The sequence below is a fragment of the Oncorhynchus kisutch genome, linkage group LG22, assembly GCF_002021735.2.
Source record: "Oncorhynchus kisutch isolate 150728-3 linkage group LG22, Okis_V2, whole genome shotgun sequence".
Taxonomy (NCBI): domain Eukaryota; kingdom Metazoa; phylum Chordata; class Actinopteri; order Salmoniformes; family Salmonidae; genus Oncorhynchus; species Oncorhynchus kisutch.
The window spans coordinates 11394968-11422713 of record NC_034195.2 but is presented as its reverse complement, the minus strand read 5'-3'; the positions used below and the strand labels follow the sequence as shown (position 1 = coordinate 11422713).

The 27746-nt window shown below is 41.8% G+C and overlaps 1 protein-coding gene across 1 annotated transcript; it reads left to right on the top strand.

Annotated features, from left to right (window-relative positions):
* The first annotated feature begins 57 nt into the window (after positions 1-57).
* On the top strand, positions 58-11011 carry LOC109867260 (calcium signal-modulating cyclophilin ligand-like). The gene is made up of 4 exons (XM_020456317.2): positions 58-379; positions 5469-5932; positions 6093-6158; positions 9654-11011. The coding sequence occupies exons 1-4, from the start codon at positions 217-219 to the stop codon at positions 9849-9851; spliced, it is 891 nt and encodes a 296-aa protein (XP_020311906.1). The 5' UTR covers positions 58-216; the 3' UTR covers positions 9852-11011.
* Positions 11012-27746: the final 16735 nt, after the last annotated feature.

Sequence of the window (27746 nt, the reverse complement as noted above, 5' to 3'; positions counted from 1 at the left end):
TCATTACAAATGTTAAGACGTGTTCCGTGTAAAACGATTTGAACCTTTTGGCTTTACGTAGATGATGAGATCATCAACGTGCGCGCTGCACAGACAATACAGGCAGGCCCCATTCTGTTGTATCCGGCTGCAGTAAAATGCAATAATCTAAGAATTTGTCTACACGATCAGAATATTGTGTCTTGTATATGAAATAATCGTAATATTTCTGAAACCATGCAGTGTCCAGATGACACTAGTCTAAATACACCAGAAGAGAAAACCTGTCTTTCTTCTGCGCAAAGAAGAGCAGAAATTCGGAGACGAAAATTGCTCATGAATTCTGAAGACAGAATGAACAGAATTGTGGGTTTCACCAAAGCTGAAGCTGAAAACAATGGTAAGGAAAACCTAAGTGGTGGTCAATGGTTTGCTCGCTGATGAGACAAGCGAATTGTTTAGCTTGATGGCTTATATCAGCTTGCAGCTAGCTTCAATGGACAGTCAGATCGTTACTCTTTTCCAGCTGGCTGATAGGCGTTTTTAGATCGATCAATCAACGTTTTTTTATAAAGCCTTTTTTACATTGGTAGTTGTCACAAAGTGCTTATACAGTAACACATCCTAAAACCCAAAAGAACAAGCAATGCAGAAACACAGTGGCTTAGAACCCCCCCTTGAAAGCCAGAAACCTAAGGGACAGATCGAAATTTACCGTGAGTGTCGTAACATGCCACCAGCATATCTCTATATCTCTGGGGTTAGGCCTAAACGTCTCTTCCTTTACATATCTCTATATATCTGGGGTTAGGCCTAAACTTCTATTCCATTTCTGTTTCCTTTTCTCTTCCTTTACATATCTCTATCTCTGGGGTTAGGCCTAAACTTCTATTCCATTTCTGTTTCCTTTTCTCTTCCTTTACATATCTCTATCTCTGGGGTTAGGCCTAAACGTCTCTTCCTTTACATATCTCTATATATCTGGGGTTAGGCCTAAACTTCTATTCCTTTTATATAGGCAGTATATGTATTAACTATTCATATCATACAGTGGACACCTAAGCCTATAGGCCAGTGTCACGTTGCTTATGTCTGCACATCATGGTTCACCAGCAGCCCCAAACATTTAAAGAATACGCTACCAGCCAAACAAGCTTGTAAGAATTGTACTTGAACACCCCCCCCCCCCCCCCCCCCCCCCCATACTCATCTGGAGGTTGGGCATTTTTTTGTCTATGTCTGCAATGTGTCTGTATCTATGTAATTGTATATATATTTACGTAAAAAAATGGGGAACACAAATTAGACCCCCGATTTGTATTGTGCAATCCCGTTCACTTGAAAAAATCTTTGTGAATATATGTATATTTTTTAAGCTGACAAATAAAATCAATCTGAACTGTGCAGTGGCCAATTGATGAATGGAAAGAGACAAAACACCAAAACGTTTAATGACATTCGGAGATTGTCAAACCAAGCCTTCGATACTGGGCAAGCCTACAAGGTAGGGAGGGATGTGTTTTCTGTTTGTCGAGATCTGATTTCCTCCAAGCTGATCATTGTCTGCAGCCAGCTCTGATTGTAGTGTAATGAAACAGGAGAGTGACCTTGTCCGTGTTGGTGGGCGAAACCTCAACCTTCTTGCCTGTAGCCCTGCGTGGCTTCGACTGTGCCACAAAAGCATGCTGGAGTGGCATGTTTATTAACACAGGGTCACTACAGCAGGTATTGTTAATTTAATTTATTTTACAATACAAGTTGAGGCTTGTGTGAAAATATTTTTTACATTGGGGAGGGGGGTGCATTTAAATGTTTTAATAACTCATTGAGTTGGACCATTTATAAAGTTTGCATAGAAAATATATAGTTAAAATGGATATGCACCCTATCTTGTGTCTATAAAAACACCTGGATGTAATGAAGTCACACCTTTACATTTTTTTTGTAATATATTGTCTAATAAAAATGTAGTGGTTGAAGTGCTTCCATTACCAATATAGGTAAATTGGCGACAGCCCTCCCACCTCTCTGTTTCATGTCTCTGGTAGCCTGCCAAAGCCAGCATGGATAGAATGCAGTAACTGACGAATAAATCACATTTTATTTGTCACTTGCTCCGAATACAACAGGTGTAGACCTTACAGTGAAATGCTTACAAGCCCTTAACCAACAATACTTTAAGAAGTTAAGTTAAAAAAATACAGTACAGAGTCAAAGTGTGGGGGCACCGGTTAGTCGAGGCAATTGAGGTAATATGTACATGTAGGTAGAGTTATTCAAGTGACTATGCATAGATAATTAACAGAGAGTAGCAGCAGCATAAAAGAGTGGTCTGGGTAACCTGTTCCGGTAAGCTGTTCAAGAGTCGTATGGCTTGGGGACAGTCCACGTCTAGGGTGGCTGGAGTCTTAGGGCCTTCCTCTGACACCGCCTGGTATAGAAGAGGGTGAGGTCTAGAGTTTTATTTTTCCCTCTGGTTGCACATTTAACATGCTGGTAGAAATGAGGTGAAACGGATTTAGAGTTTCCCTGCATTAAAGTCCCCGGCCACTAGGAGCGCCGTCACAGGCTAACTGTTTTCCTGTTTGCTTATGGCCGTATACAGCTCATTGAGTGCAGTCTTAGTGCCAGCACCGCTTTGTGGTGGTATTTAGACAACTACAAAAAATACAGAACTTTCTTGATAAATAGTGTGGTCTACAGCTTGTCATGAGATACTTTACCTCAGGCGAGCAAAACCTCGAGACTTCCTTAGATTTCGTGCACCAGCTGTTGTTTTCAAATATACATAGACCGCCACCCCTTGTCTTACCAGAGGCTGCTGTTCTATCCTGCTGAAAAGCTTTAAAACCCACCAGCTGTATGTTTTTCGTGTCGTCGTTCAGCCACTACTCGGTGAAACATAAGATATTACAGTTTAATGTCCCGTTGGTAGGATATACGTGATTGTAGTTTGGCTATTTTATTATCGATTGATTGTACGTTGGCTAATAGGGCCGATGGTAAAGGTAGATTACCCTCTTTTGGCAACAGATCCTTACAAGGCACCCGGACCTGCGTTCTCAATACCTCCTCTTTTGGTAAAAAGAAAAAAATTAGAAAATGCTCTGTTATTAAATTAAAATGTTTTGCTCCATGAAGTAATCAAACAATGTTTACACCGCCATCTTGACAATTTCAAATCTTCTCTCATTGAGAAGGTTGGTCAAAAATTCACATTACCCTTCTACAGTCTACTAGCTACTATGAACCAGTGGCATGTATTCATGGATGCCAAGGGAAGCCAGGCTTCCAATGTTAATTGTCTCTCAATTCACAAGAGGCTGAATGTATCTCACCATAGAAAGCATCCGAGCGAACGAAACGGCACCTCTCTCGTCTCAGAACAGTACCAGTCAAAAGTTTGGACACACCTACTCATTCAAGGGTTTTTCTTTATTTTTACTATTTTCTACATTGTAGAACAATAGTGAAGACATCAAAACTATGAAATAACACATGGAATCATGTAGTAACCAAAAAAGTGTTAAACAAATCAAAATATATTTTATATTTGAGATTCTTCAAAGTAGCCACGCTTTGCCTTGATGACAGCTTTGCACACTCTTGGCATTCTCTCAACCAGCTTCATAAGGTAGTCACTTGGAATGCATTTCAATTAACAGGTGTGCCTTGTTAAAAGTTAATTTGTGGAATTTATTGCATTTGTGCCAATCAGTTGTACTTTTAAACTTTTACAGTTCTTGCAATTTTCTGTATTGACTAACCTTCATGCCTTAAAGAAATGATGGACTGTCGCTTCTCTTTGCTTATCTGAGCTGTTCTTGCCAAACTATGGACTTGGTCTTTTACCAAAGAGGGCTATCTTCTGTATACAACCTCTACCTTGTCACAACTTATTGGCTCAAATTCATTAAGACATTTCACAAATTAACTTTTAAACAAGGCACACCTGTTAATTGAAATGCATTCCAGGTGACTACCTCATGAAGACGGTGGAGAATGCAAAGAGTGTGCAAAGCTGTCATCAAGGCAAACGGTGGCTACTTTGAAGAATCTCAAATGTATAATATTTTGATTTGTTGAACACTTTTTTTGGTTACTACATGATTCCATATGTGTTATTTCATAGTAGAATAATAGTGAAGACATCAAAACAAAGTAGAAATAGTACAAATTTAAATTAAATTAAATAAAAACATTGAATGGGAAGGTATGTCCAAACTTTTGACTGGTTCTGTATGTGTAGCCCAGCTATCTGATGCTGTCTGGTCAAAAAGAGTATGACATTGTTCCTGCCCATAGCATGGAATGCAAGGGAAGCCAGCAAGCATTTGGCCTCCCTTGATAAAAAAAAAGTGTAAAATAGTAGCCAATCAATGAGCTCAACTGTGAATGTTCCTGGTGCACCAAAAACACGTGTCAAGGGAAGCCAGTTTGGATTTGGATTCACACCAATCACATCACATCAGAAGCCAAACCTCATTGACAGAAAATGTGAATTGTTGCGTCTCGTTGTGTCATTGTCCTCCAGTGGGTAGCTAGCTTTTATTGTATTTTTCCTAAATTAGCCATGATGTAGATTTGGACTTGGGGTTTTACTTAGTTCTCCATACTGGCCAATGGTTATAACGGAGATTCTGATCAAACCATAAATTCATACAATGTTGTGCCCCTGGCCTGAGAGGATGGAAGTTCAATATGTAGCTAGGTTTAATAGGCTAATGTTAACTAGCTCGCCTGGCTCATCGTTGTCCATGAAAAGAAGTTAGGCTAGCAAGCAAGCATTTTAGCAAGATAACCTAGGACAACAAAAACTCCAAGCTTGCTTGACCATGCTGTAGGTAATGTAACTGTTTGTTACAAGCAATATGTTTTGTGGACTTCACCAGAAACATGTTCTGCCCTACCAAGCAAAAAGGCAGTAACTGCTCATTTGGTCAAAAATGAGTTAATGTCATTTTTGCTACATTGAATACATGCTTAATCATGTGGACAAGTATTCTGCCTCTATTGTGTTTTGGAGAAAATGGGGGTCATGTTAGCAGTAACTGCATAAGGTTACTATGAAACCAAGGTAAATAAAAGCAATTTTTCTCAATTCCACGCTATGAGCAGTTACTGCCTTTTTATAGGGCAGTGTTGCTCTCTGGTTTTGAGATTTAAATGAAGCTATGGTTAAATTTATTCTGCCACTTTCTTCTTATTGTTCTAGAGCAATTATCACAAACCAGGTTGTATTAAGGCTTTTTTCCTGGCTTGGCTTCCCCGTTGATTTTACCCACACACCGCTATTGGACCATGATGCAGTGCGCTAGAAAATAAACATCAGTGTGAAATGTGCTGCAGTCATGTAGTCATGACAATTCAGCGCTCTTCTTTATTATCTAACTAGCTTACCGATTTGCATTCAATATATGACCATAGAGATTCTATATATGGATATCACAGATGAATCATGTTAGCCTAATCCGACCTTGTCCCAACAGGATCATCCAGAAGTGTTACGGCACCCGTGTTCCATCTGGACTTGGACAGGAGCGACTCGTGGTCAACATACCCCTCCCCCAGACTGTCTCCATTCCTCCCAGAGGCAGTAGGCAGCAGCCACCCCCACAGTGATCTCCCAGGGTATCCCCTGCCAGACACCAGCGAGGTGCTGGGTGGCGGTGTGGACAAGGATGTGACACCGGGCGTCCGTCAGAGGCCACGCGGAGAGGCCCAGCTGGCAGCTGATGAGCCCAGCCACTCCGGCTCCCCACGCAGAGGGTTGCAGAAGTACCTGTCCCGCTTTGATGATGCCATGAAGCTCAGAGGCCAACTGGCCAATGAGAAACAAGCCCAGGAGGCAGCTAGCTCTGACCCAGATGAGTTGGACTCCTTCAGGCTCTTCAGGCTTGTTGGCAGTGTCCTCCTTGCTATCTTTGTCAGGGTTTTTGTCTGCAAGTATCTGGTGAGTCTGATCAGAAAAGTGTTGTCTCTTCCCTTGAGAGCTTTGATTTAGTTTAATACCACTGACTTACTCTGTTTTAGATTATGCAATATGTATGGTAATATGAGAGTAAGGATTTGTTGAAGCAGTTCATTAACTAGGCTACTCTTCCCTTTTGCAGTCCATATTCGCACCATTCCTCACCCTCGAACTGGCATACATGGGGTTGTACAAATATTTTCCAAAGGTAAGAGATACCGCTTCACCTTTTGGCATTAATACACTGCTCAAAAAAGTCACACTCAAAATTAAATTGGAAAACCACACTACAGGCTGATCCAATTTGTCCTTAAAACAAGTCAAAATGAGGCTCAGTAGTGTGTGTGGCCTCCACGTGTCTGTATGACCTCCCTACAACGCCTGGGCATGCTCCTGATGAGGTGGCGGATGGTCTACTGAGGGATCTCCTCCCAGACCTGGACTAAAGCATCCGCCAACCCCTGGACAGTCTGTGGTGTAACGTGGCGTTGGTGGATGGAGCGAGACATGATGTCCCAGATGTGCTCAATTGGATTCAGGTCTGGGGAACGGGCGGGCCAGTCCATAGCATCAATGCCTTCCTCTTGCAGGAACTGCTGACACACTCCAGCCACTTGAGGTCTAGCATTGTCTTGCATTAGGAGGAACCCAGGGCCAACCGCACCAGCATATGGTCTCACAAGGGGTCTGAGGATCTCATCTCGGTACCTAATGGCAGTCAGGCTACCTCTGGCGAGCACATGGAGGGCTGTGCGGCCCCCCAAAGAAATGCCACCCCACACCATGACTGACCCACCGCCAAACCGGTCATGCTGGAGGATGTTGCAGGCAGCAGAATGTTCTCCACGGCGTCTCCAGACTCTGTCACGTCTGTCACATGTGCTCAGTGTGAACCTGCTTTCATCTGTGAAGAGCACAGGGCGCCAGTGGCGAATTCGCCAATCTTGGTGTTCTCTGACAAATGCCAAATGTCCTGTACGGTGTTGGGCTGTAAGCACAACCCCCACCTGTGGACATCGGGCCCTCATACCACCCCCATGGAGTCTGTTTCTGACCGTTTGAGCAGACACATGCACATTTGTGGCCTGCTGGAGGTCATTTTGCAGGGCTCTGGCAGTGCTCCTCCTGCTCCTCCTTGCACAAAGGCGGAGGTAGCAGTCCTGCTGCTGGGTTGTTGCCCTCCTACGGCCTCCTCCACGTCTCCTGATGTACTGGCCTGTCTCCTGGTAGCACCTCCATGCTCTGGACACCGCTGACAGACACGGCAAACCTTCTTGCCACAGCTCGCATTGATGTGCTCTTCTAACATCTAATTCCAATATCATGGGCATTAATATGGAGTTGGTCCTCCCTTTCCTGCTATAATATCCTGCACTCTTCTGGGAAGGCTTTCCACTACATTGGGACTAGAGGTCGACCGATTATGATTTTTCAACACCGATACCGATTATTGGACGGCCAAGAAAAGCCGATAATTTTTATATGTATATATTTGTAATAATGACAATTACAAAAATACTGAATGAACACTTTTATTTTAACTTAATATAAAACATAAATAAAATCTATTTAGTCTCGAATAAATAATGAAACATGTTCTATTTGGTTTAAATAATGCAAAAACTAAGTGTTGGAGAAGAAAGTAAAAGTGCAATATGTGCCATGTAAGAAAGCTAAAGTTTAAGTTCCTTGCTCAGAACATGAGAACATATGAAAGCTGGTGGTTCCTTTTAACGTGAGTCTTCAATTTCCCAGTTAGAAGTTTTAGGTTGTAGTTATTATAGTAATTATAGGACTATTTCTCTCTCTACCATTTGTATTTCATATACCTTTGACTATTGGATGTTCTTATAGGCACTATATGATTGCCAGCCTAATCTTGGGAGTTGGTAGGCTTGAAGTCATAAACAGCGCTGTGCTTCAGGCATTGCGAAGAGCTGCTGGCAAATGCAGGAAAGTGCTGTTTGAATGAATGCTTACGAGCCTGCTGCTGCCTACCATCGCTCAGTCAGACTGCTCTATCAAATATCAAATCATAGACTTAATTGTAATGTAATAAACACACAGAAATATGAGCCTTAGGTCATTAATATGGTCAAATACGGAAACTATAATTTCGAAAACAAAACGTTTATTCTTTCAGTGAAATACGGAACCGCTTCATATTTTATCGAACGGGTAGCAACCCTAAGTCTAAATGTTGCTGTTACATTGCACAACCTTCAATGTCATGTCATAATGATGTAAAATTCTTGCAAATGAATGACGGTCTTTGTTAGGAAGAAATGGTCTTCATACAGTTCGCAACGAGCCAGGCAGCCCAAACTGCTGCGAATACCCTGACGCAAATGTGCTTTTGTTAAATCATCACCCGTTTGGCGAAGTAGGCTGTGATTCGATAAATTAACAGGCACTGCATTGATTATATGCAACGCAGGACAAGCTAGTTAGCCTAGTAATATCATCAACCATGTGTAGTTAACTTGTGATTATGTTAAGATTCATTGTTTTTTTATAAGATAAGTTTAATGCTAGCTAGCAACTTACCTTGGCTCCTTGCTGAACTCGCAAAACAGGTAGTCAGCCTGCCACGCAGTCTCCTCGTGGATTGCAATGTAATCGGCCATAAATGGCGTCCAAAAATGCTGAATACCGATTTGTTATGAAAACTTGAAGTCGTCCCTAATTACTCGGCCATACCTATTAATCGGTCAACCTCTAGTTGGGACATTGCTGCAAGGACTTGCTTCCATTCAGCCATGAGCATTAGTGAGGTCGGCACTAATGTTGGGCGATTAGGCCTTGCTCACAATCCGGGTCCAAATTCATCCCGCACCTCTGTGCAGGCCGGTCAAGTTCTTCCACACCGATCTTGACAGTGGACCTCGCTTCGTGCATGGGGGCATTGTCATGCTGAACAGGAAAAGGCCTTCCCTAGTCCGAACCATGAAAAACAGCCCCAAACCATTATTCCTCCTCCACCAAACTTTACAGTTGTGACTATGCATTGGGGCAGGTAGCGTTCTCCGCCAAACCCAGATTCATCTGTTGGACTGGCAGATGGTGAAACGTGATTCATCAATCCAATGGCAGCAAGCTTTACACCACTTGGCATTGCGCATGGTGATTTTAGGCTTGTAGGCTGCTCGGCCATGGAAACACATCTCATGACGCTCCCAACGAACAGTTAGTGTGCTGACGTTGCTTCCAGAGGCAGTTTGGAACTCAGTAGTAAGTTTTGCAACCCAGGACAGACGATTCTTACGAGCTTCAGCACTCAGCAGTTCCTTTCTGTGAGCTTGTGTGGCCTACCACTTCGCGGCTGAGCCATTGTTGCTCCTAGGCGTTTCCACTTCACAATAACAGCACTTATAGTTAGCCGGGGCAGCTTTTGCAGGGCAGAAATTTGACGAACTGCTTTGTTGGAAAGGTGGCATCCTATGGCGGTGCCACATAGAAAGTCACTGAGCTCCTCAGTAAGGCCATTCTACTGCCAATGTTTGTCTTTGGAGATTCTATTGCTGTGTGCTCGATTTATACACCTGTCAGCAACGGGTGTGCTGAAATAGCAGAATTCACACATTTTGAAAGGGGTTTTTACATACTTTTGTATATATAGTGTATACCAAATGGGTTAGGCATATATGGTCATAACCTGTGTATTGTGCATACATACACGTGTAAACTTTCCGTCATCCACCAGGTTGAGAAGAAGATGCAAACTACAGTGCTGACTGCCGCGCTCCTGTTGTCTGGTATCCCTGCTGAGGTCATCAACCGCTCCATGGACACCTACAAGAAGATGGGCGACGTCTTCGCTGACCTCTGTGTCTACTTCTTTACATTCATCCTCAGTCACGAGATCCTGCTGTTGGTTGGTCCAGAGGCTGAGACTCCGTGATGGACAGGAAGTCCCTGTGCTATGGCGGTGTCACAGAGGTGGACATTATGCTGACCCCTGATACTGATCCTTTACCCTACCTCCTTCTCTATACCATTTCCCTTCCTGAGTCAGTAGATCCCATAGGGGAGAGAGGGTCGAGGTGCAATGTCCGCAGGTAGATAAGGGAAGACAGGGAACATAACATTAATTTGGGTTCTGACCCTCTACGACATCTTGTCGATAGGAGCTGCTTTAAGTTCCCTTTTATTTTGCTTTCTACAGTGTTTATATAAGGGGTCCAGTTACTTTGCAATTTTTGTTTTGTTTCTGGTGAATTGATTTATCTCATTTGGAAGACAGGAGATGCATTTGTCATTCAGGGTTTTCTGAATATTGCCTATGATTTTTTTCACCCTTGTATGCTTAGAGTCTAAACTCTTATTACATTTACCTTTTAATCTGGGCTAGGAAAAGGATAGGGCTCCCGAGTGGCTCAGCAGTCTAAGGCACTGCATCTCAGTGCTAGAGGCGTCACTACAAACCCTGGTTCGATCCTGGGCTGTATCACAACCGGCCGTGATTGTGATTGGGAGTCTCAAAGGGCGGCGCACAATTGGCCCAGCGTCGTCCGGGTTAGGGTTTAGCCGGGGTAGGTCGTCATTGTGAATAAGAATTTGTTCTTAACTGACTTGCCTAGTTAAATAAAGGTTACATTTAAAAATTAAAAGGATGGTTTAGGAGTGTCTTTTTGGAAAGTGTGTGTTGTCACTGCTATTCAATGTGGGAGCAGTGGGATCTTATAAGCTTGTATATCTGTGCTGGATAACTCTGATTGTGGAAATGTCATGTATTGCTATCCCAGCCTCACTCAAACTCTCTGTGGCATGTTACATCATCTGTTAATCCCTCATTGCACCCAAATTAATGTATTCAGTTTGAGACAGGTTTTCTATGTAACTTCATTAGTGTGATATCTTGTTTGTCAGATTTACTTGCTTGCTTTACATAATGTTTTGCAATTATTTATACTTTTGTGTAAATGCTGTATTCATAATTTATTTCATGTGAAATATTGAAATCGATATCAACACAAAGATATAGAGAAGCTAATGTTGCTTCTGGTAATAACATACTGGAATTAATATGTTGTATTAAACCAATAAAACCTTGGAGCATTTCACAATTGTCTCTGGTTGATTTTTAGATCAGTCAGTCATCAAACTCCTATCTCAATGGTGCTGCTTCATTCGACCTGAGATGTAGGCTAAGTGTACATATGTGACCTTGTTCATTTGGGTTGATATCAGTAGGCAGGTTTCCCTTGACCCAGGTTTATTTGACAAAAGCAATGATGCAATAACAAATTGCGACGTGTATTGAAACAGCAAATATAGGAGACATTTTTTATAAGTTTTTATCTGTTAGACGGGTGGATTTTTCATATGTAGAACTTCCTTTATTGTGACAAATTACGATGGAAACAGTGTTTTTCAAATAAATCATGATTGCTGAATCATTTCGGCATTCACTGCATGTAATTTTATTCATTGCATTTAATTCTTTTTTTGAATCCTTTTTTTATCCCCAATTTCATAGTATCCAATTGGTATTTACAGTCTTGTCTCATCACTGCAACTCCCGTACGGACTTGGGAGAGGCGAAGGTCGAGAGCCATGCGTCCTCAGAAACACTGCTTCTTGACACAACGCCCGCTTAACCCAGCCGCACCAATGTGTCAGAGGAAACACCATACGCCTGGCGACCGTGTCAGTGTGCATTGTGCCCAGCCCTCCACAGGAGTCGCTAGAGCGCGATGGGACAAGAACATACCTGCCGGCCAAACCCTCCCCCTAACCCATTTTGCGCCGCCCCATGGGTCTCCCGGTTGCGACAGAGCCTGGACTCAAACCAGGATCTCTAGTTGCGTAGCTAGCACTGTTTAAGGGACAGATCGATATTTACCGGGTGGAGGTGGTCCGAAACAATGTTTTTTGCTTTGTGGAGGATTGGGTGTTTTTTTATTGGGCACGGGAGGGTAGTGTCGTTTTTCCCCTGGTTTACATTTGCTCTGTTTTCTTTTGCTCTTATTTTCCTTATAAACAATGGCTTGGCTTGACTTTTGATATTACCCTAATAAAGTTTAGAATAGTTTGTGAAGGTTTGGTATGGTGTCTATTATTAAGCTTTAGCTACTGCAGGCCTATGATATGAAGGCATTGCATCCCGGCACTCCAACTCTCTCCATCAGTTGAGGTGAGGATGTTTGTTTCAGGCCTACCAGAAGTTACTCCTATAATCTACCAACATAATGCTTCTCATTATACAAAATATACTGATCGAAAATGTATGAATTAGCCTCTGTCTATATCTGTATAGCAGACGCTGTAGCCATCTGATCAGTGAGATATACCTGCTGGAGCACGTGCTACGGGTGGGTGTTGTTATCGTGACCAGTGAGCTGAGGTAAGGCAGAGCTTTACCTAGCATAGACTTATACCTGACCTGGAGCCAGTCTGTTTCCATATCTGTCTTAGTTTTTGCCCACATAATTGCTGTCAAGTCAACCCAATTTGTCATTAAAGAAGACGAGGTGGCTTATATCACAGACAGTCACTGATGATGACTGTAACCAATCATCTGTTGGCTGACATTAGCCTGAATGTAGGACAAGGGGGTCAGACTCTCTCCCTAGGACCAACTCCTGCCTCTTCTGTTGGTAGGTTTATTTGCATTGTTTAAAGGCATCTTTAAAGTTTTATTTTAAAGTAAGGGACAGAGAACTTTCACATACAATGATAGTAATTAAGATGATGATAGCTACAAGTTAGACTCTACAGCTGTGTCTCTAAAACCTTACTAGCGGTTAAATCATTCCTCAGACGGGGATTAAGAAAGTCTTCCTGAGTATTTTGGTTTTTTCAAATTAGGCAAATGTGACTCTGTGTATGCGACATGAACTCAGCTAGTCATGAATGTGTAATTTCACATCACAAAAGGGCCTGGCCTAGGTACGCAAACGCATTTATTCATGATTCAATTTTGGCAGAACTGTTCTGTCTGTGTAGACTGCCTGATTGGCTGAGCTGCATTTATGCAGAAAGGAAATTAGGTTATCTCATAGATGTATTAAAATAAGTGTGCTGTCTTGCACGAGTGTGCTTGCTGAAAGCAAGAACACTCTTGCTATTCTGCATACTTAAACTTTTCACACGAGTTCCAATTAACGGTCGTCCCAGCGTGAGTTGTTTTATGCACGTGATGTCAGAATGAACCTTTCACATTCTTAAAATAAAGTACATACAGTTGAAGTCTGAAGTTTACATACACCTTAGCCAAATACATTTAAACTTTGTTTTTCACAATTCCTGACATTTAATCCTAGTAAAAAGTCCCTATTTTAGGTCAGTTAGGATCACCACTTTATTTTAAGAATGTGAAATGTCAGAATAATAGTAGAGAGAATGATATATTTCATATTTTATTTCTTTCATCACATTCCCAGTGGGTCAGTAGTGTACATACACTCAATTAGTATTTGTTACTAATTGAGTGTATGTAACACTGCCACCTGACACGCAAGCACACACACACTCTCTCCCTCTTTCTCTCACCATATTTCTGGTGGCATGTGTGCACTCAAATTAGAGTCTAGGCATCCAGGGAGTGATTATGGTTATTCTAATTATCTAAAAAGAAGAGTGAAATTCCTCGCTCCGCCCCGGAGCCCACTGTGAAAAAAAACAGGAACAGCTATTTCAGAGCAATTGCCCACTGCAATCTCAATTAAGCCCATAAATACTTCCTCCTCAGCTAATTAAATCAAATGAAATGCCATTATTTATTGGCTGCAGCTATATCCACCTTCTGACATGATGTATCCCCCAAATGGCACCAGATTCCCTACATAGTGCACTACATTTGACCAGAACCCTATGGGCCCTGGCCAAAAGTAGTGGACTATAGGGAATAGGGTACCATTTGAGACAGACCGGACGAAACAGAATTACTCAGGAGAGGAAATTGCGTTTAGCCTTTAGTGTGTTGTAACCAATTTGGAGACCTACTTTTTCTCCCTCGCATGATGTAACACAATCGGCGAACTTGATCAAGTTGGTTATCAAGGAAATCATGTCATAATCAATTTAAGTAATTGGCATATTCCTGAAACTTGAACCCTTGGCACCAATTTGGGTTTGCAGTCAGTCTGCTTTTTCTCAACTCTCCTTGGCAATAATAGAGATTATTAAATTAGGCCTGCTGCCATTTCACCTGTTATCTAAACATTTCCCACCCTGTGCTAACCAGAACTAATCTGCAGCCTGTGAGTGACAGGTAGGTTGTAGTCAACGATGTTCAGGAGGTATGGACTTCCTATGTCCTTAGGGATGCAACAACGACAATACACATCAATCCAAAATTATAATGTGTAAAATAGACCGCATAGGTCTGCAGACCCCAAACCAATCCAAATGTAGCATTGTTCATAAAATCGATTCAAACATTTAGAATCACAAATTCACCAAAACAATTTGCAAATATTACTTTCTACCTTCAGAAAAACAGTCATCTTTTGTGACAACTGATGCGTTCTCTCCTTCAGTGTGGAACTAAGCATGTAACTGTGTTGACAGTCATTGATCTACAAGTAATTTTGCATTCTGAACAACACTAGGGAATATCCGTAGCCTTGTCAAACTGCCCACTGTGCCCAGCTTCACGCATTGACCCACACTATGTTCCTGATATGGCTTGCATGATATTAGGCTATATTAGTTTAGTGACAACCTATGTAATTTGCTAGGTTATTGTTATCTATGTGCTGTTGAAAATGGTGTTTTACCGGAATAAAATTAAGCTACCGGAGACGCAACACATCTAGCTATAACTGTTGAGTGGGGTTTACAATAGATTTTATTTTTAATTGTTCAGGTTCACCATCAGCAATCGTTTTGGTAGTTTTGCTTTAAACAATCAGTTTAAAGTTTAACAGTTTAACTTTCGTCCGTTCCCTCACCCGAATCAGGTACCCTCTGCACACATAAACAACTGACACCCACGAAGCATCATTACCCATCGCGCCACAAAAGCCACGGGAACAACTACTTCAAGGTCTCAGAGCGAGTGACGTCACCGATTGAAACACTATTAGCGCGCGCCCCGCTAACTAGCTAGGCATTTCACATCCGTTACACTCACCCCCCTTCCGCAGCAACCAGTGATCCAGGTCAACAGCATCAATGTAACAGTTTAACTTTAGTCCGTCCCTTCGCCCCTACCCAGGCTCGAACCAGAGACCCTCCGCACAAATAACAAACAGACACCGTTACCCATCGCCCCACAACACAACGCTGTTAGCGCGCACCAAAGCTAACTAGCTACCCATTTCACATTGGTTACATATAGTCATGTTTAGATATACTGGGTAAAGTTGATAATTTCTTAACGAAGAATAACATTTATGAAAAGCACTGCGTGACTAAAGCGGGAGGAAAAAAGAAGCTCACTAAAACATCCAAGCGGTCAAAACCATTTGATATAGAGATGGGGATGAAATAAAAAAAAATTGCTGTATATTCATTGCCTATGTCATAGCTAATTTGTTAATGATAGATATTGATACATTATTGCTCAAAAACTTTGTGATGGAGAATTCCGTTCCTGGCCGGGGCAGCATTTGGTAAGCTAACACACCCACATACACACACTCATATCCCCCTCCCTGCTCCGTTTTCAGCTACGTCAGCAATGTGGATCGACAAATCAAATCAAATGTTATTGATCACATACACATGTTTAGCAGATGTTAATGCGGGTGTAGTGAAATGCTTGTGCTTCTAGTTCCGACAGTGCAGTAATATCTAACAAGTCATCTAACAATCCCCAACAACTAACTAATACACACAAATCTAAAGGGGTGAATGAGAATATGTACATATAAGTATATGGATGAGTGATGGCCAAGTGGCATAGGCAAGGTGCAGTAGGTGGTATAAAATACAGTATATACATGTGATATGAGTAATGTAAGATATATAAACATTATTAAAGTGCCATTATTTAAAGTGCCATTGTTTAAAGTTTCTAGTGATCCATTTATTAAAGTGTCCAGTGATTGGGTCTCAATGTAGGCAACAGCCTCTCTGAGTTAGTGATTGCTGTTTAGCAGTCTGATGGCCTTGAGATAGAAGCTGTTTCGCAATCTCTCGGTCCCAGCTTTGATGCACCTGTCCTGACCTTGCCTTCTGGATGATAGCGGGGTGAACAGGCAGTGGCTCGGTGGTTGTTCTCCTTGATGATCTGTTTGGCCTTTTTTTGACATCGGGTGCTGTAGGTGTCCTGAAGGGCAGGTTGTTTGCCCCCGGTGATGTGTTGTGCAGACCGCACCACCCTCTGGAGAGCCTTGCGGTTGAGGGCGGTGCAGTTGCCATACCATGCGGTGATACAGCCTGACAGGATGCTCTCGATTGTGCATCTGTAAAAGTTTGTCAGGACTTTGGGTGACAAGCCAAATTTCTTCACCCTCCTGAGGTTGTTACCACGGTCAGCTGCTGGGATTAGATCCATTGTCCTGGGTGGTGGACCGAAGAGAGGATCTGCTTCGGGAAAGTCGTATTCCTGGTCGTAATGTTGGTAAGTTGACGTTGCTCTTATATCCAATAGTTCTTCCCGGCTGTATGTAATAACACTTAATATTTCCCTGGGTAACAAGTTAACTTAGCAATCTCAAGGGGGGCGCTCAAGATGGTGGCATGAGAGGACATAACATTTCTAGCTGTGGAACAATTTTAGGGTTTTCTCACAAATGTTTATAATTTAAGGCTGCAGTTTTAAAAAAATTAAACAACAAGATGATATTGAGCCATACAATCTATTTTGAATAATTTTGTAATTGATTAGTCATTTAAATATTTTCGTGGATGATTTCCAAGCTAGCTATCGAAAAGTTTCAGCGTGTTTAGCTAAAATTAGCTAGCTAACATCTTCATAGCTAGCAGCATAGAGTCAGGACATGACCAAACTGTTGCTGAGTTCATGGATATTGAAACTTCCAAGGAGAAAAGTGGCATTACTGAAACTCACTCATCGGCTTGCAGTGTAAAAAAGGGGGGTGAATGTGATTCATACCCAAATACCCCAACCAAGGAGCAACATCCAAAGAAGCTGAGAAGTGAACCATCACTGAGCCAGCTACAGGACAACATTGTCCGCATCCTCACGGCCAAAATCAAAGAGAGCGCAGATGACATCATGGTTTTGTTGAAAAAGCACACTATCAGTATCGTTAACCTGAAGAAATCGATTGATTTCATTGCTGAGGAAGTAAAAACTCTGAAGCAGCAGAACGCAACATTGAACATTCAGGTTGCAAAGCAGGAGAAGAAACTCACTGAAATGGAGTCAAAGGTAAATGAGAATGACCGGTATTGTCGGAGATGGAATCTTCAAATTTATGGAAAGATCTGACGAGAACATCAAAGTGAACAGAGTGAACGACATTTGCAGGGCAATAGTCCCGGAGGAGGAGCGAAATGTTGTTGCAGGTTCTCTGGATGTAGTGCACCGCCAGGGTAGGCTGAGAGATGGGGAGAACAACCAGCCACCTCGACCAGTGATCATGAGATTCATCTCCAGGACAGAGAATAATCTGACATGGAAAAGTGCAAAGAAAAATGACTATTTAAAGAACAACCACCTGAGGTTCAAGGAGGACATGACAGCATTTGATAAAGAAGATCTGAATCATCTGTGGCCGATGATTGAGAGAGCAAAGAAGGAGAGGGAGAAGTGCATACTTTGGGGGAGCCAAGGCTTTTGTTAATGGAAGAGAAATTTGCGCTGACGCCTAGCTTGATGACTACTGGATTTCCCAAGTGAGTGGTGCTGGACTGATTTTTATTTGTAAATGTCAATTTCAGTTTTTTCTATAAATGCCAGGGGAATCTGTAATATTTTGAGAAGGAAATCTTTATTTTTGTATTGGAAGGGTAAGAGTGCTGACTTTTATTTACTTCAAGAATGCCTGTTCCACAGATACAGCGTTTTGGGAGTGTCAATGGGGGAATGATATTTGGTACTAATCGGTCAGCAGGTGTCGCTATTTTAAAAGGCAACTTTAAGGGTCACATATTGAGTGATGAAGCAGATAATACAGGGAGATGGATTATACTATTGGTAGATGTCAACCACAATCAATTCATTGTTGTGAATACTTATGCTACCGATAACAAGTCAAGTAACTGTATTTTATTTAGAGACATTGAGGGGAAAATAAGTAAAATTATGTCTTAATTTTCCATTGGCCAAAGTAATATGGGGTGGAGATTTAATACAGTATTACATAATAATCTAGATGGCCTCCTAAGGATAGTAATTCTGTTTGTGAGATAAGGAATATATGTCTAAGGTTAGGTGTTCTGGATATTTGGAGACATAAGAACCCAGATAAGATGATGTTTACATCGAGTACCAAAGATGTATCTATACAATCCCATATTGATTGCTGGCTGATATCTGAAGATTTGGCTGACAAGGTTGATACAGTCTCAATTGAACCATCGATTTTTAACAGACCACAAAGGGATTTCAATAAAGATAAATATGCATGGTTTGTCAACAAAAAAGTTAGTTAAGGTTACTGGAACTTTACTAGAGAATTAAGTATTTAAGAAGGAAGTAGCAGGAATTATTGATAAATATTGGAATCGTGCCTGTGTTATGAATACGTCTGGAAGTTACTGGGAGCTACTGAAATTTGATATAAGGCTTTTGTCTTTTTCAATGGGGAAAGAAATTTCTTGTGCCAAGAGAGAGAAAGAATATGACATCATAAATGGAATAATGGATTATACAAAAAAAAAGATCTAACTAATCAGGAATTACTGGAGCTATCATCACTGCAAATGCAACTTCCAATATGGATCCATTCTTAGACAATGTAGCAAACATTGCTAAGAAGATAGATAATGATTTCAGGATTTTTGTGATGAGTTAACCCGAAATTGAGATAAAATATTGTATTAAAATCCTTAAGGACAATAGGTCCCCTGGAAATGATGGTTTAATAAGCGAGTTCTATAAAACATTCAATGATCATTTGATTCCTTTCATTCTTGCTATGTTCCAAGAATCAATAGAAAAAGGGTAGTTACCACTTCCTTAAAGCAAGGTGTAATTACTTTGATTCCCATACCTAATAAGGATAGTCTTTATATAGACAACTGGAGGCCCATTAGCCTGTTGAATAGAGTTTGAAACAAGGATTACATCATATAATTGATGAAGAACAATCTGGTTTTGTGCATGGTCGACACATTAGTAATGACATCAGGTTGATCTTAGATATATATATATTCTTATGTTTCTTGATTTTTATAAAGCTTTTGACACTGTAGAACATGAATTTATATTCAAAGCAATACAGTTTTTGGGTTTGGTGACTTTCTTTGAAAGCGGTCCAAACTTTATATAGTGGTTGTACTAGCTCTGTGAAATTAGCTCATGGGACATCCCAAAGATTTGATATTGGGCGTGGCATTAGCCAGGGCTGCCCAATTAGTCCATTTATATTTTTATTGGTTACTCACATTATGGCTCATCATTTCAAGAAAGGGAATTTTCAAGGTGTTTCAGCACTTGGCAAGGAATTTAAACTATGTCAACTGGCTGATGATACCACCATATTTGTTGAGAGACAGGAATGAGGTTTCTAAAGCAGTTTCCTGTATTGAAGACCTTTCCTTAGTTTCAGGTCTGTGTTTTATAGGAAGTATATGGTATCCCAATTAAAGAGAAGGTAACTTATCTTGGAATTGGTATATGCAAGGACGAAAAACAAAGGAGTGAATTAAACTTTAACCCCCTTATTGAGAAAACAAAGACGAAATTGAACCTCTGGTTACTGAGAGATATTTCATTATATGGTCGGGTTTTATTGTCCAAAGCTGAAGGGTTATCCAGATCGGTTTATCTATCATCATCACTTGACTTGCCCCTAAAATTGTAAAGGACTTAGATAAGATTCTTTATCATTTTATTTGGAGGAACAAGCCTCACTATCTACGGAAAGATGTTCTCAGTAATACCCAAGAACAAGGAGGTCTTAATGTTTTAGATTTCAATACTCTAAAATTTTTTAATAATTTGGGTCCTGAAGTATGATAAGAACCAGAACAGTATTTGGAATGTCTTTTCCCTAAGTATTTATTTGACTCTGTTGGTGGCTTAGAATTTCTGCTTCTGTGTAATTTTGATGTTGATAAAAATCCCAGTAAAATTGGCCAAATTCCATAAACAGGAATTTTCCCCTCACAGATAATTTCTATGGAACAACAAAGATATACGATTTTTAAAAAGTCTCTTTTTTTCGTAACTGGTTTGAGAATATAATTATTTTGGTTGGTCAGTTACTGAATGAAGATGTATATTTACTCTCATATGGGGAATTTCTTGTTAAGTTAAGAATTCCAATAACACAGAAAGAATATGCAATTGTTTTTGATGCGATTCCAAGGGAGGTTGTATTTTTATTTTTTATTCTGTGGTTTATGTAAGTAACATATATTTAGATTAAATATATTAACATCCTCCAAGGTAAATGTAGTAATGAACAGATTAGGAATATTGTTTGTGATACTACATTTCAATCAGCAAGATGGTCGAATATCTATGGTGATGGTTTTTTTGGTCAAATATCTATGGTGATTTACAATGGGGGAAGGCACGGACAATTGCTAACAAATATTGCATCAGTAACGAGGTAAATGTCGTTTCATTTAAAATGTTACATAGAATTTATCCTGTGAAACATATTTTGGAAAGATTCAAGCTGAATATTGAATATAACTGTGATTTCTGTGGAATGTAGAAGGAGACCATTTAGCATTTGTTTTTTTTACCTGTATTTACAGTATCATTTCCTTATTTATAGCAGAATGTTTTAATTGACATACAGAACTTTGTTACAAAGAAACAGGACTGGGTGTACAATGTAATGGTTTTGATATACAGTTGAAGTCGGAAGTTTACATACACCTTAGCCAAATACATTTAAACTCAGTTGTTCACAATTCCTGACATCTAACCTACAAAGCATTACATGGGCTTGCTCCTACCTATCTTTCTGATTTGGTCCTGCCGTACATACCTACACGTACGCTACGGTCACAAGACGCAGGTCTCCTAATTGTCCCAAGAATTTCTAAGCAAACAGCTGGAGGCAAGGCTTTCTCCTATAGATCTCAATTTTTATGGAATGGTCTGCCTACCCATGTGAGAGACACAGACTCAGTCTCAAACTTTAAGTCTTTACTGAAGACTCATCTCTTCAGTGGGTCCTATGATTGAGTGTAGTCTGGCCCAGGAGTGTGGAGGTGAACGGAAAGGCTCTGGAGCAATGAACCGCCCTTGCTGTCTCTGCCTGGCCGGTTCCCCTCTCTCCACTGGGATTCTCTGCCTCTAACCCTATTACAGGGACTGAAACACTGGCTTACTGGTGCTCTTCCATGCCGTCCCTAGGAGGGGTGCGTCACTTGAGTGGGTTGAGTCACTGACGTGATCTTCCTGTCTGGGTTGACGCCCCCCCTTGGGTTGTGCCGTGGCGGAGATCTTTGTGGGCTATACTCGGCCTTGTCTCAGGATGGTAAGATGGTGGTTGAAGATATCCCTCTAGTGGTGTGGGGGCTCTGCTTTGGCAAAATGGGTGGGGTTATATTATATCCTTCCTGTTTGGCCCTGTCCGGGGGTATCATCGGATGGGGCCACAGTGTCTCCTGACCCCTCCTGTCTCAGCCTCCAGTATTTATGCTGCAGTAGTTTATGTGTCTGGGGGCTAGGGTCAGTTTGTTATATCTGGAGTACTTCAACTGTCTTATCCGGTGTCCTGTGTGAATTTCAGTATGCTCTCTCTAATTCTCTTTTTCTCTCTGAGGACCTGAGCCCCAGGACCATGCCTCAGGACTACCTGGCATGATGACTACTTGCTGTCCCCAGTCCACCTGGCCGTGCTGCTGCTCCAGTTTCAACTGTTCTGCCTGTGGCTATGGAATCCTGACCTGTACACCGGACGTGCTACCTGTCCCAGACCTGCTGTTTTCAACTCTCTAGGGACAGCAGGAGTGGTAGAGATACTCTTAATGACCAGCTATGAAAAGCCAACTGACATTTACTCCTGAGGTGCTGACTTGCCCCACCCTCGACAACTACTGTGATTATTATTATTTGACCATGCTGGTCATTTATGAACATCTTCTGTTATAATCTCCACCGGCCACAGCCAAAAGAGGACTGGCCACCCCTCATAGCCTGGTTCCTCTCTAGGTTTCTTCCTAGGTTCTGGCCTTTCTAGGGAGTTTTTCCTAGCCATCGTGCTTCTACACCTGCATTGCTTGAGGTTTGGGGTTTTAGGCTGTGTTTCTGTACAGCACATTGAGACATCAGCTGATATACGAAGGGCTATATAAATACATTTGATCAGACCAGAGGACATTTCTCCAAAAAGTACAATCTTTGACCCCATGTGCAGTTGCAAACCGTAGTCTGGCTTTTTTATGGCGGTTTTGGAGCAGTGGCTTCTTCCTTGCTGAGGGGCCTTTCAGGTGATGTCGATATAGGACTCGTTTTACTGTGGATATAGGTACTTTTGTACCTGTTTCCTCCAGCATCTTCACAAGGTCCTTTGCTGTTGTTCTGGGAATGATTTGCACTTTTCGCACCAAAGTACATTAATCTCTAGGAGACATTCCTGAGCGGTATTTAAATTTTACCTTTATTTAACCAGGCAAGTCAGTTAAGAACACATTCTTATTTTCAATGACAGCCTGGGAACAGTGGGTTAACTGCCTGTTCAGGGGCAGAACGACAGATTTGTACCTTCTCAGCTCGGGGGTTTGAACTCGCAACCTTCCGGTTACTAGTCCAACGCTCTAACCACTAGGCTACGCTGCCGCCCCGGTATGACGGCTGCATGGTCCCATGGTGTTTATACTTGCGTACTATTGTTTGTACAGATGAACGTGGTACCTTCAGGCGTTTGGAAATTGCTCCCAAGGATGAATCAGACTTGTGGAGGTCTACAATTTTCTTTCTGAGGTCTGATTTCTTTTGATTTTCCCATGATGTCAAGCAAATAGGCACTGAGTTTGAAGGTAGGCCTTGAAATACATCCACAGGTACACCTCCAATTGACTCAAATGATGTCAATTATCCTATCAGAAGCTTCTAAAGCCATGACATAAATTTTTTGCATTTTCCAAGCTGTTAAAATGCACAGTCACCTTAGTGTATGTAAACTTCTGACCCACTGGAATTGTGATAAGTGAAATAACCTTTCTGTAAACAATTGTTGGAAAAAATTACTTGTGTCATGCACAAAGTAGATGTCCTAACTGACTTGCCAAATCTATAGTTTGTTAACAAGAGATTTGAGGAGTGGTTGAAAAACAAGCTTGACTCCAACCTAAGTGTATGTAAACTTCCGACTTCAACTGTAATGGTTTATTTCAGAAATTCTGATATAGATCAAGATGTAGTGTTTTTAATTCAACTGCTAAGATGGCGCCGGAGAAGAATGCAGACGTTTTACCTGGTACCCCCAACCGATTGTGTTTTTTGGTTTGTTTATTTGCGTTGTTTGTAACTTATTTTTAAACTTATTTTGTCATAATGTTGCCGCTATCGTCTTTTATGACTGAAAATAACTTCTGGATATCAGGACTGCGATTGCTCACCACGGACTGGCAGAATCCTTTTTTTCCTTTAACGGGTGTGATGAGGCCGACACGAACGACATACTGCTTTCTCGGGAATAGGCCCAGATCCCTGTGATTTGAGTGAAGAGAAAGCGGAGAAAAAGGGGGCAGGCTGCCTTCTGAAAATTCGTAGGCGATCGAATAACCCCCCACTACCTTCCATTCTGCTAGCAAATGTGAAATCTTTGGACAATAAAATTGATTACCTAAGGTAAAGATTAAACTACCAATGGGACATTCAAAACTGTAATATCTTATGCTTCACGGAGACGTGGCTGAACAACGACACTATCAACATACAGCTGGCTTGTTATACGCTGTACTGGCAGGATAGAACAGTGGCGTCTGGTAAGACAAGGGGCGGCAGACAATGTATTTTTGTAAATAACAGCTGGTGTACGATATCTAAGGAAATCTCAAGCTATTGCTCGCCTGAGGTAGAGTATCTCATGATAAACTGTAGACCACACTACCTACCTAAAGAGTTTCCATCTGTATTTTTCATAGCTGTTTACATACCACCACAATCAGAGGCTGGAACTAAGGCAGCATTGAATGAGCTGTATTTCGCCATAAGCAAAAAAGAAAATGTTCATCCAGAGGCGGCACTCCTAGTAGCCGGGGACTTTAAAACTTTTTGGGGATAGGGGGCAGCATTTTCACTTTTGGATGAATAGCGTGCCCAGAGTGAACTGCCTCCTACTCTGTCCCAGATGCTAATATATGCATTATTAGTATTGGATAGAAAACACTCTGAAGTTTCTAAAACGGTTTGAATGATGTCTGTGAGTATAACAGAACTCATATGGCAGGCGAAAACCTGAGAAAAATCCACCAGGAAGTGGGTCTTCTGAGGTTTGTAGTTTTTTAAAGCTTGGCCTACCGAATACACATTGAGATATGGATAAAGTTGCACTTCCTACGGCTTCCACTAGATGTCAACCGTCTTTAGACACTGGTTTGAGGATTCTACTATAAAGGAGGGGCTCATGAGAGCTCTTTGAGTCAGTGGTCTGGCAGAGTGCATTGGTCTCATGACGCGCGCTCCGGACAGAGTTACCTCTCGTTCCAGTGCTTTTCTTCTGACATAGGAATTCTCCGGTTGGAACATTATTGATGTTTTATGTTAAAAACATCCTAAAGATTGATTCCATACCTCGTTTGACATGTTTCTAAAGGACTGTAACAGAACTTTGTGAGTTTTTGTCTGGACGAAGTTCCTGCGCCTCATGAAGATGGATTACTGGGCTGAACACGCTAACAACAAGTGGCTATTTGGACATAAATCATGGACTTTATGGAACTTTATGGAACAAATCAGTCATTTATTGTCAAACTGGGATTCCTGGGAGTGCCTTCTGATGAAGATCATCAAAGGTAAGTGAATATTTATGTTGTTATTTCCAGATTCTGTTGACTCCAAAATGGCGGATATTCCTCTGGCTGTTTTGGGGTCTGAGCGCCGTTCTCAGATGATGCTTTTTCCGTAAATTAAAAAAAAAATCTGACACAGCGGTTACATTAAGGAGAAGTCTATCTTTAATTCTGTGAATAACAGTTGTATCTTTTATCAATGTTTATTATGAGTATTTCCGCAAAATCACCAGATGTTTTGGAATCAAAACATTACTGCACGTAACGCGCCAATGTAAACTGAGATTTCTGGATATAAATATGAACATTATCGAACAATTGTGTAACATGATGTCCTATGAGTGTCATCTGATGAAGATCATCAAAGGTTGGTGATTAATTTTATCTATATTTTTGCTTTTTTTGTGACTCTTACCTTCGGCTGGAAAAATGGCTGTGTGTTTTTGTGACTTGGCTCTGACCTAACATAATCATATCTTGTGCTTTAGCTATAAAGCATTTTTCAAATCGGACATGATGGGTAGATTAACAAGATGTTCATCTTTCATCTGCTGTATTGGACTTGTTAATGTGTGAAAGTTACATATTTCTAAATAATATTTTTGAATTTCGCGCACTGCCTTTTCAGCGAATGTTGTCGAAGGGTTCCGCTAGCGGAACGCCTGCCCTAGAAAGGTTAATGCAGGGAAACTTAAATCCATTTGACCAAATTTCAATCAGCATTTCGATCAGCATCTTAAATGTGTAACTAGAGGGGAAAAAACTCTGGACCACCTTTATCCACACTCAGAGACACATACAAATCTCTCTCTCGCCCTCAATTAGGCGAATGTGACCATAATTCTATCCTCCTGATTCCTGCTTACAAGCAAAGATTAAAGCAGGAAGCACCAGTGACTAGATCAATAAAGAAGTGGTCAGATGAAGCAGATGCTTAAGCTACAGGACTGTTTTGCTAGCACAGACTGGAATATGGCATTGAGGAGTATCAGTCATTGGCTTCATCAATAAGTGCATCAATGACGTCATACCCACAGTGACCGTACATACATACCCCAACCAGAAGCCATGGATTACAGGCAACATCTGTACTGAGCGAATTGTACTACACTGGCTCTGACGCTCGTCGGATTTGGCAGGGCTTTTAAAACATTACAGACTACAAAGGGCAGCACCGCCGAGAGTTGCCCAGTGACACGAGGCTACCAGACGATCTAAACTACTTCTATGCTCGCTTCAAGGGAAATAACACTGAAACATGCATGAGAGCACCAGCTATTCTGGAAGACAGTGTGATCACGCTCTCCGCAGCCGATGTGAATAAGACCTTTAAACAGGTCAACATTCACAAGGCCGCAGGGCAAGACGGATTACCAGAACTTGTGCTGTGAGTATGCGCTGACCAACTGGCAAGTGTCTTCACTAACATTTTTAACCTCTCTCTGTCCGAGTCTGTAATACCAACATGTTTTAAGTAGACTACCATAGCGCTTGTGCCCAAGAACACTAATGTAATCTGCCTAAATGACTACCGACCCATAGCACTCACGTCTGTAGCCATGAAGTGCTTCGAAGTGCTTCGCTGGTCATGGCTCACATCAACACCATTATCCCAGAAACCGTAGATTCACCCCAATTTGCATACCGCCCCAAAAAATCCACAGATGATGCAATCTCTATTGTGCTCTACACTGACCTTTCCCACATGGACAAAAGGAACACCTATGTGAGAATTCTATTCTTTGACTACAGCTCAGCCTTCAACACCATAGTTCCCTCAAAGCTCATCAATAAGCTAAGGACCCTGGGACTAAACACCTCACTCTGCAACAGGATCCTTGACTTCCTGACGGGCTGCCCCCAGGTGGTAAGGGTAGGTAACAACCCATCCGCAACGCTTATCCTCAACACAGGGGCCCGTCAGGAGTGCGTGCTCAGTCCGCTCCTGTACTCCTTGTTCACTCATGACTGCACGGCCAGGCACAACTCCAACACCATCATTAAGTTTGCTGATGACACAACAGTGGAAGGCCTGATCACCGACAACGACGAGACAGCCTATAGGGAGGAGGTCAGAGACCTGGACGTGTAGTGCCAGGACAACAACCTCTCCCTCAATGAGATCAAGACAAAGGAGATGATTGTGGACTACAGGAAAAAGAGGACCGAGCACCATTCTCATCAATGGCAGGGCTGCAGAGGAGCAGGTTGAGAGCTTCAAGTTCCTTGGTGTCCACATCACCAACAAGCTAACATGGTCCAAACACAGCAAGACAGTCGTGAAAAGGCACAACAAAACCTATTCCCTCTCAGGAGACTGAAGAGATTCGGCATGGGTCCTCAGATCCTCAGAAGGTTCTACAGCTGCCCCATCGAGAGCATCCTGGTTACATCACTGCCTGGCATAGCAACTGCAAGGCTTCTGACCACAAGGCACTGCAGAGGGTAGGGCGAATGGCCCAGTACATCACTGGGGCCAAGCTCCCTGCCATCCAGGACCTCTGTACCAGGCAGTGTCAGAGGAAAGCCCTAAAAATTGTCAAAGACTCCAGCCACCCTAGTCATAGACTGTTCTCTCTGCTACCGCATGGCAAGCGATACCAGAGTGCCAAGTCTAGGTCCAAGAGGCTTCTAAACAGCTTCTAGCCCCAAGCCATAAGACTCCTGAACACCAAACCCTAGGTCAGTTACTGCTTGTTTATACAGGGTTATCTTCTCAGTTTCACACTCCTTAAAGGGGATGGAAACACTTTAGGAAGTAAATCTAAGCAAAGAGATGTATTCAATCCACTAA

What these genes read in the sequence shown, in the direction of transcription:
- LOC109867260 (XM_020456317.2), top strand. Translation starts at nt 217, where the DNA reads ATGCAGTGTCCAGATGACACTAGTCTAAATACACCAGAAGAGAAAACC. An exon ending in AGCTGAAGCTGAAAACAATG is followed by an intron (nt 380 to 5,468) that starts GTAAGGAAAACC and finishes TTGTCCCAACAG; the next exon opens with GATCATCCAGAAGTGTTACG. An exon ending in TTTTTGTCTGCAAGTATCTG is followed by an intron (nt 5,933 to 6,092) that starts GTGAGTCTGATC and finishes TCCCTTTTGCAG; the next exon opens with TCCATATTCGCACCATTCCT.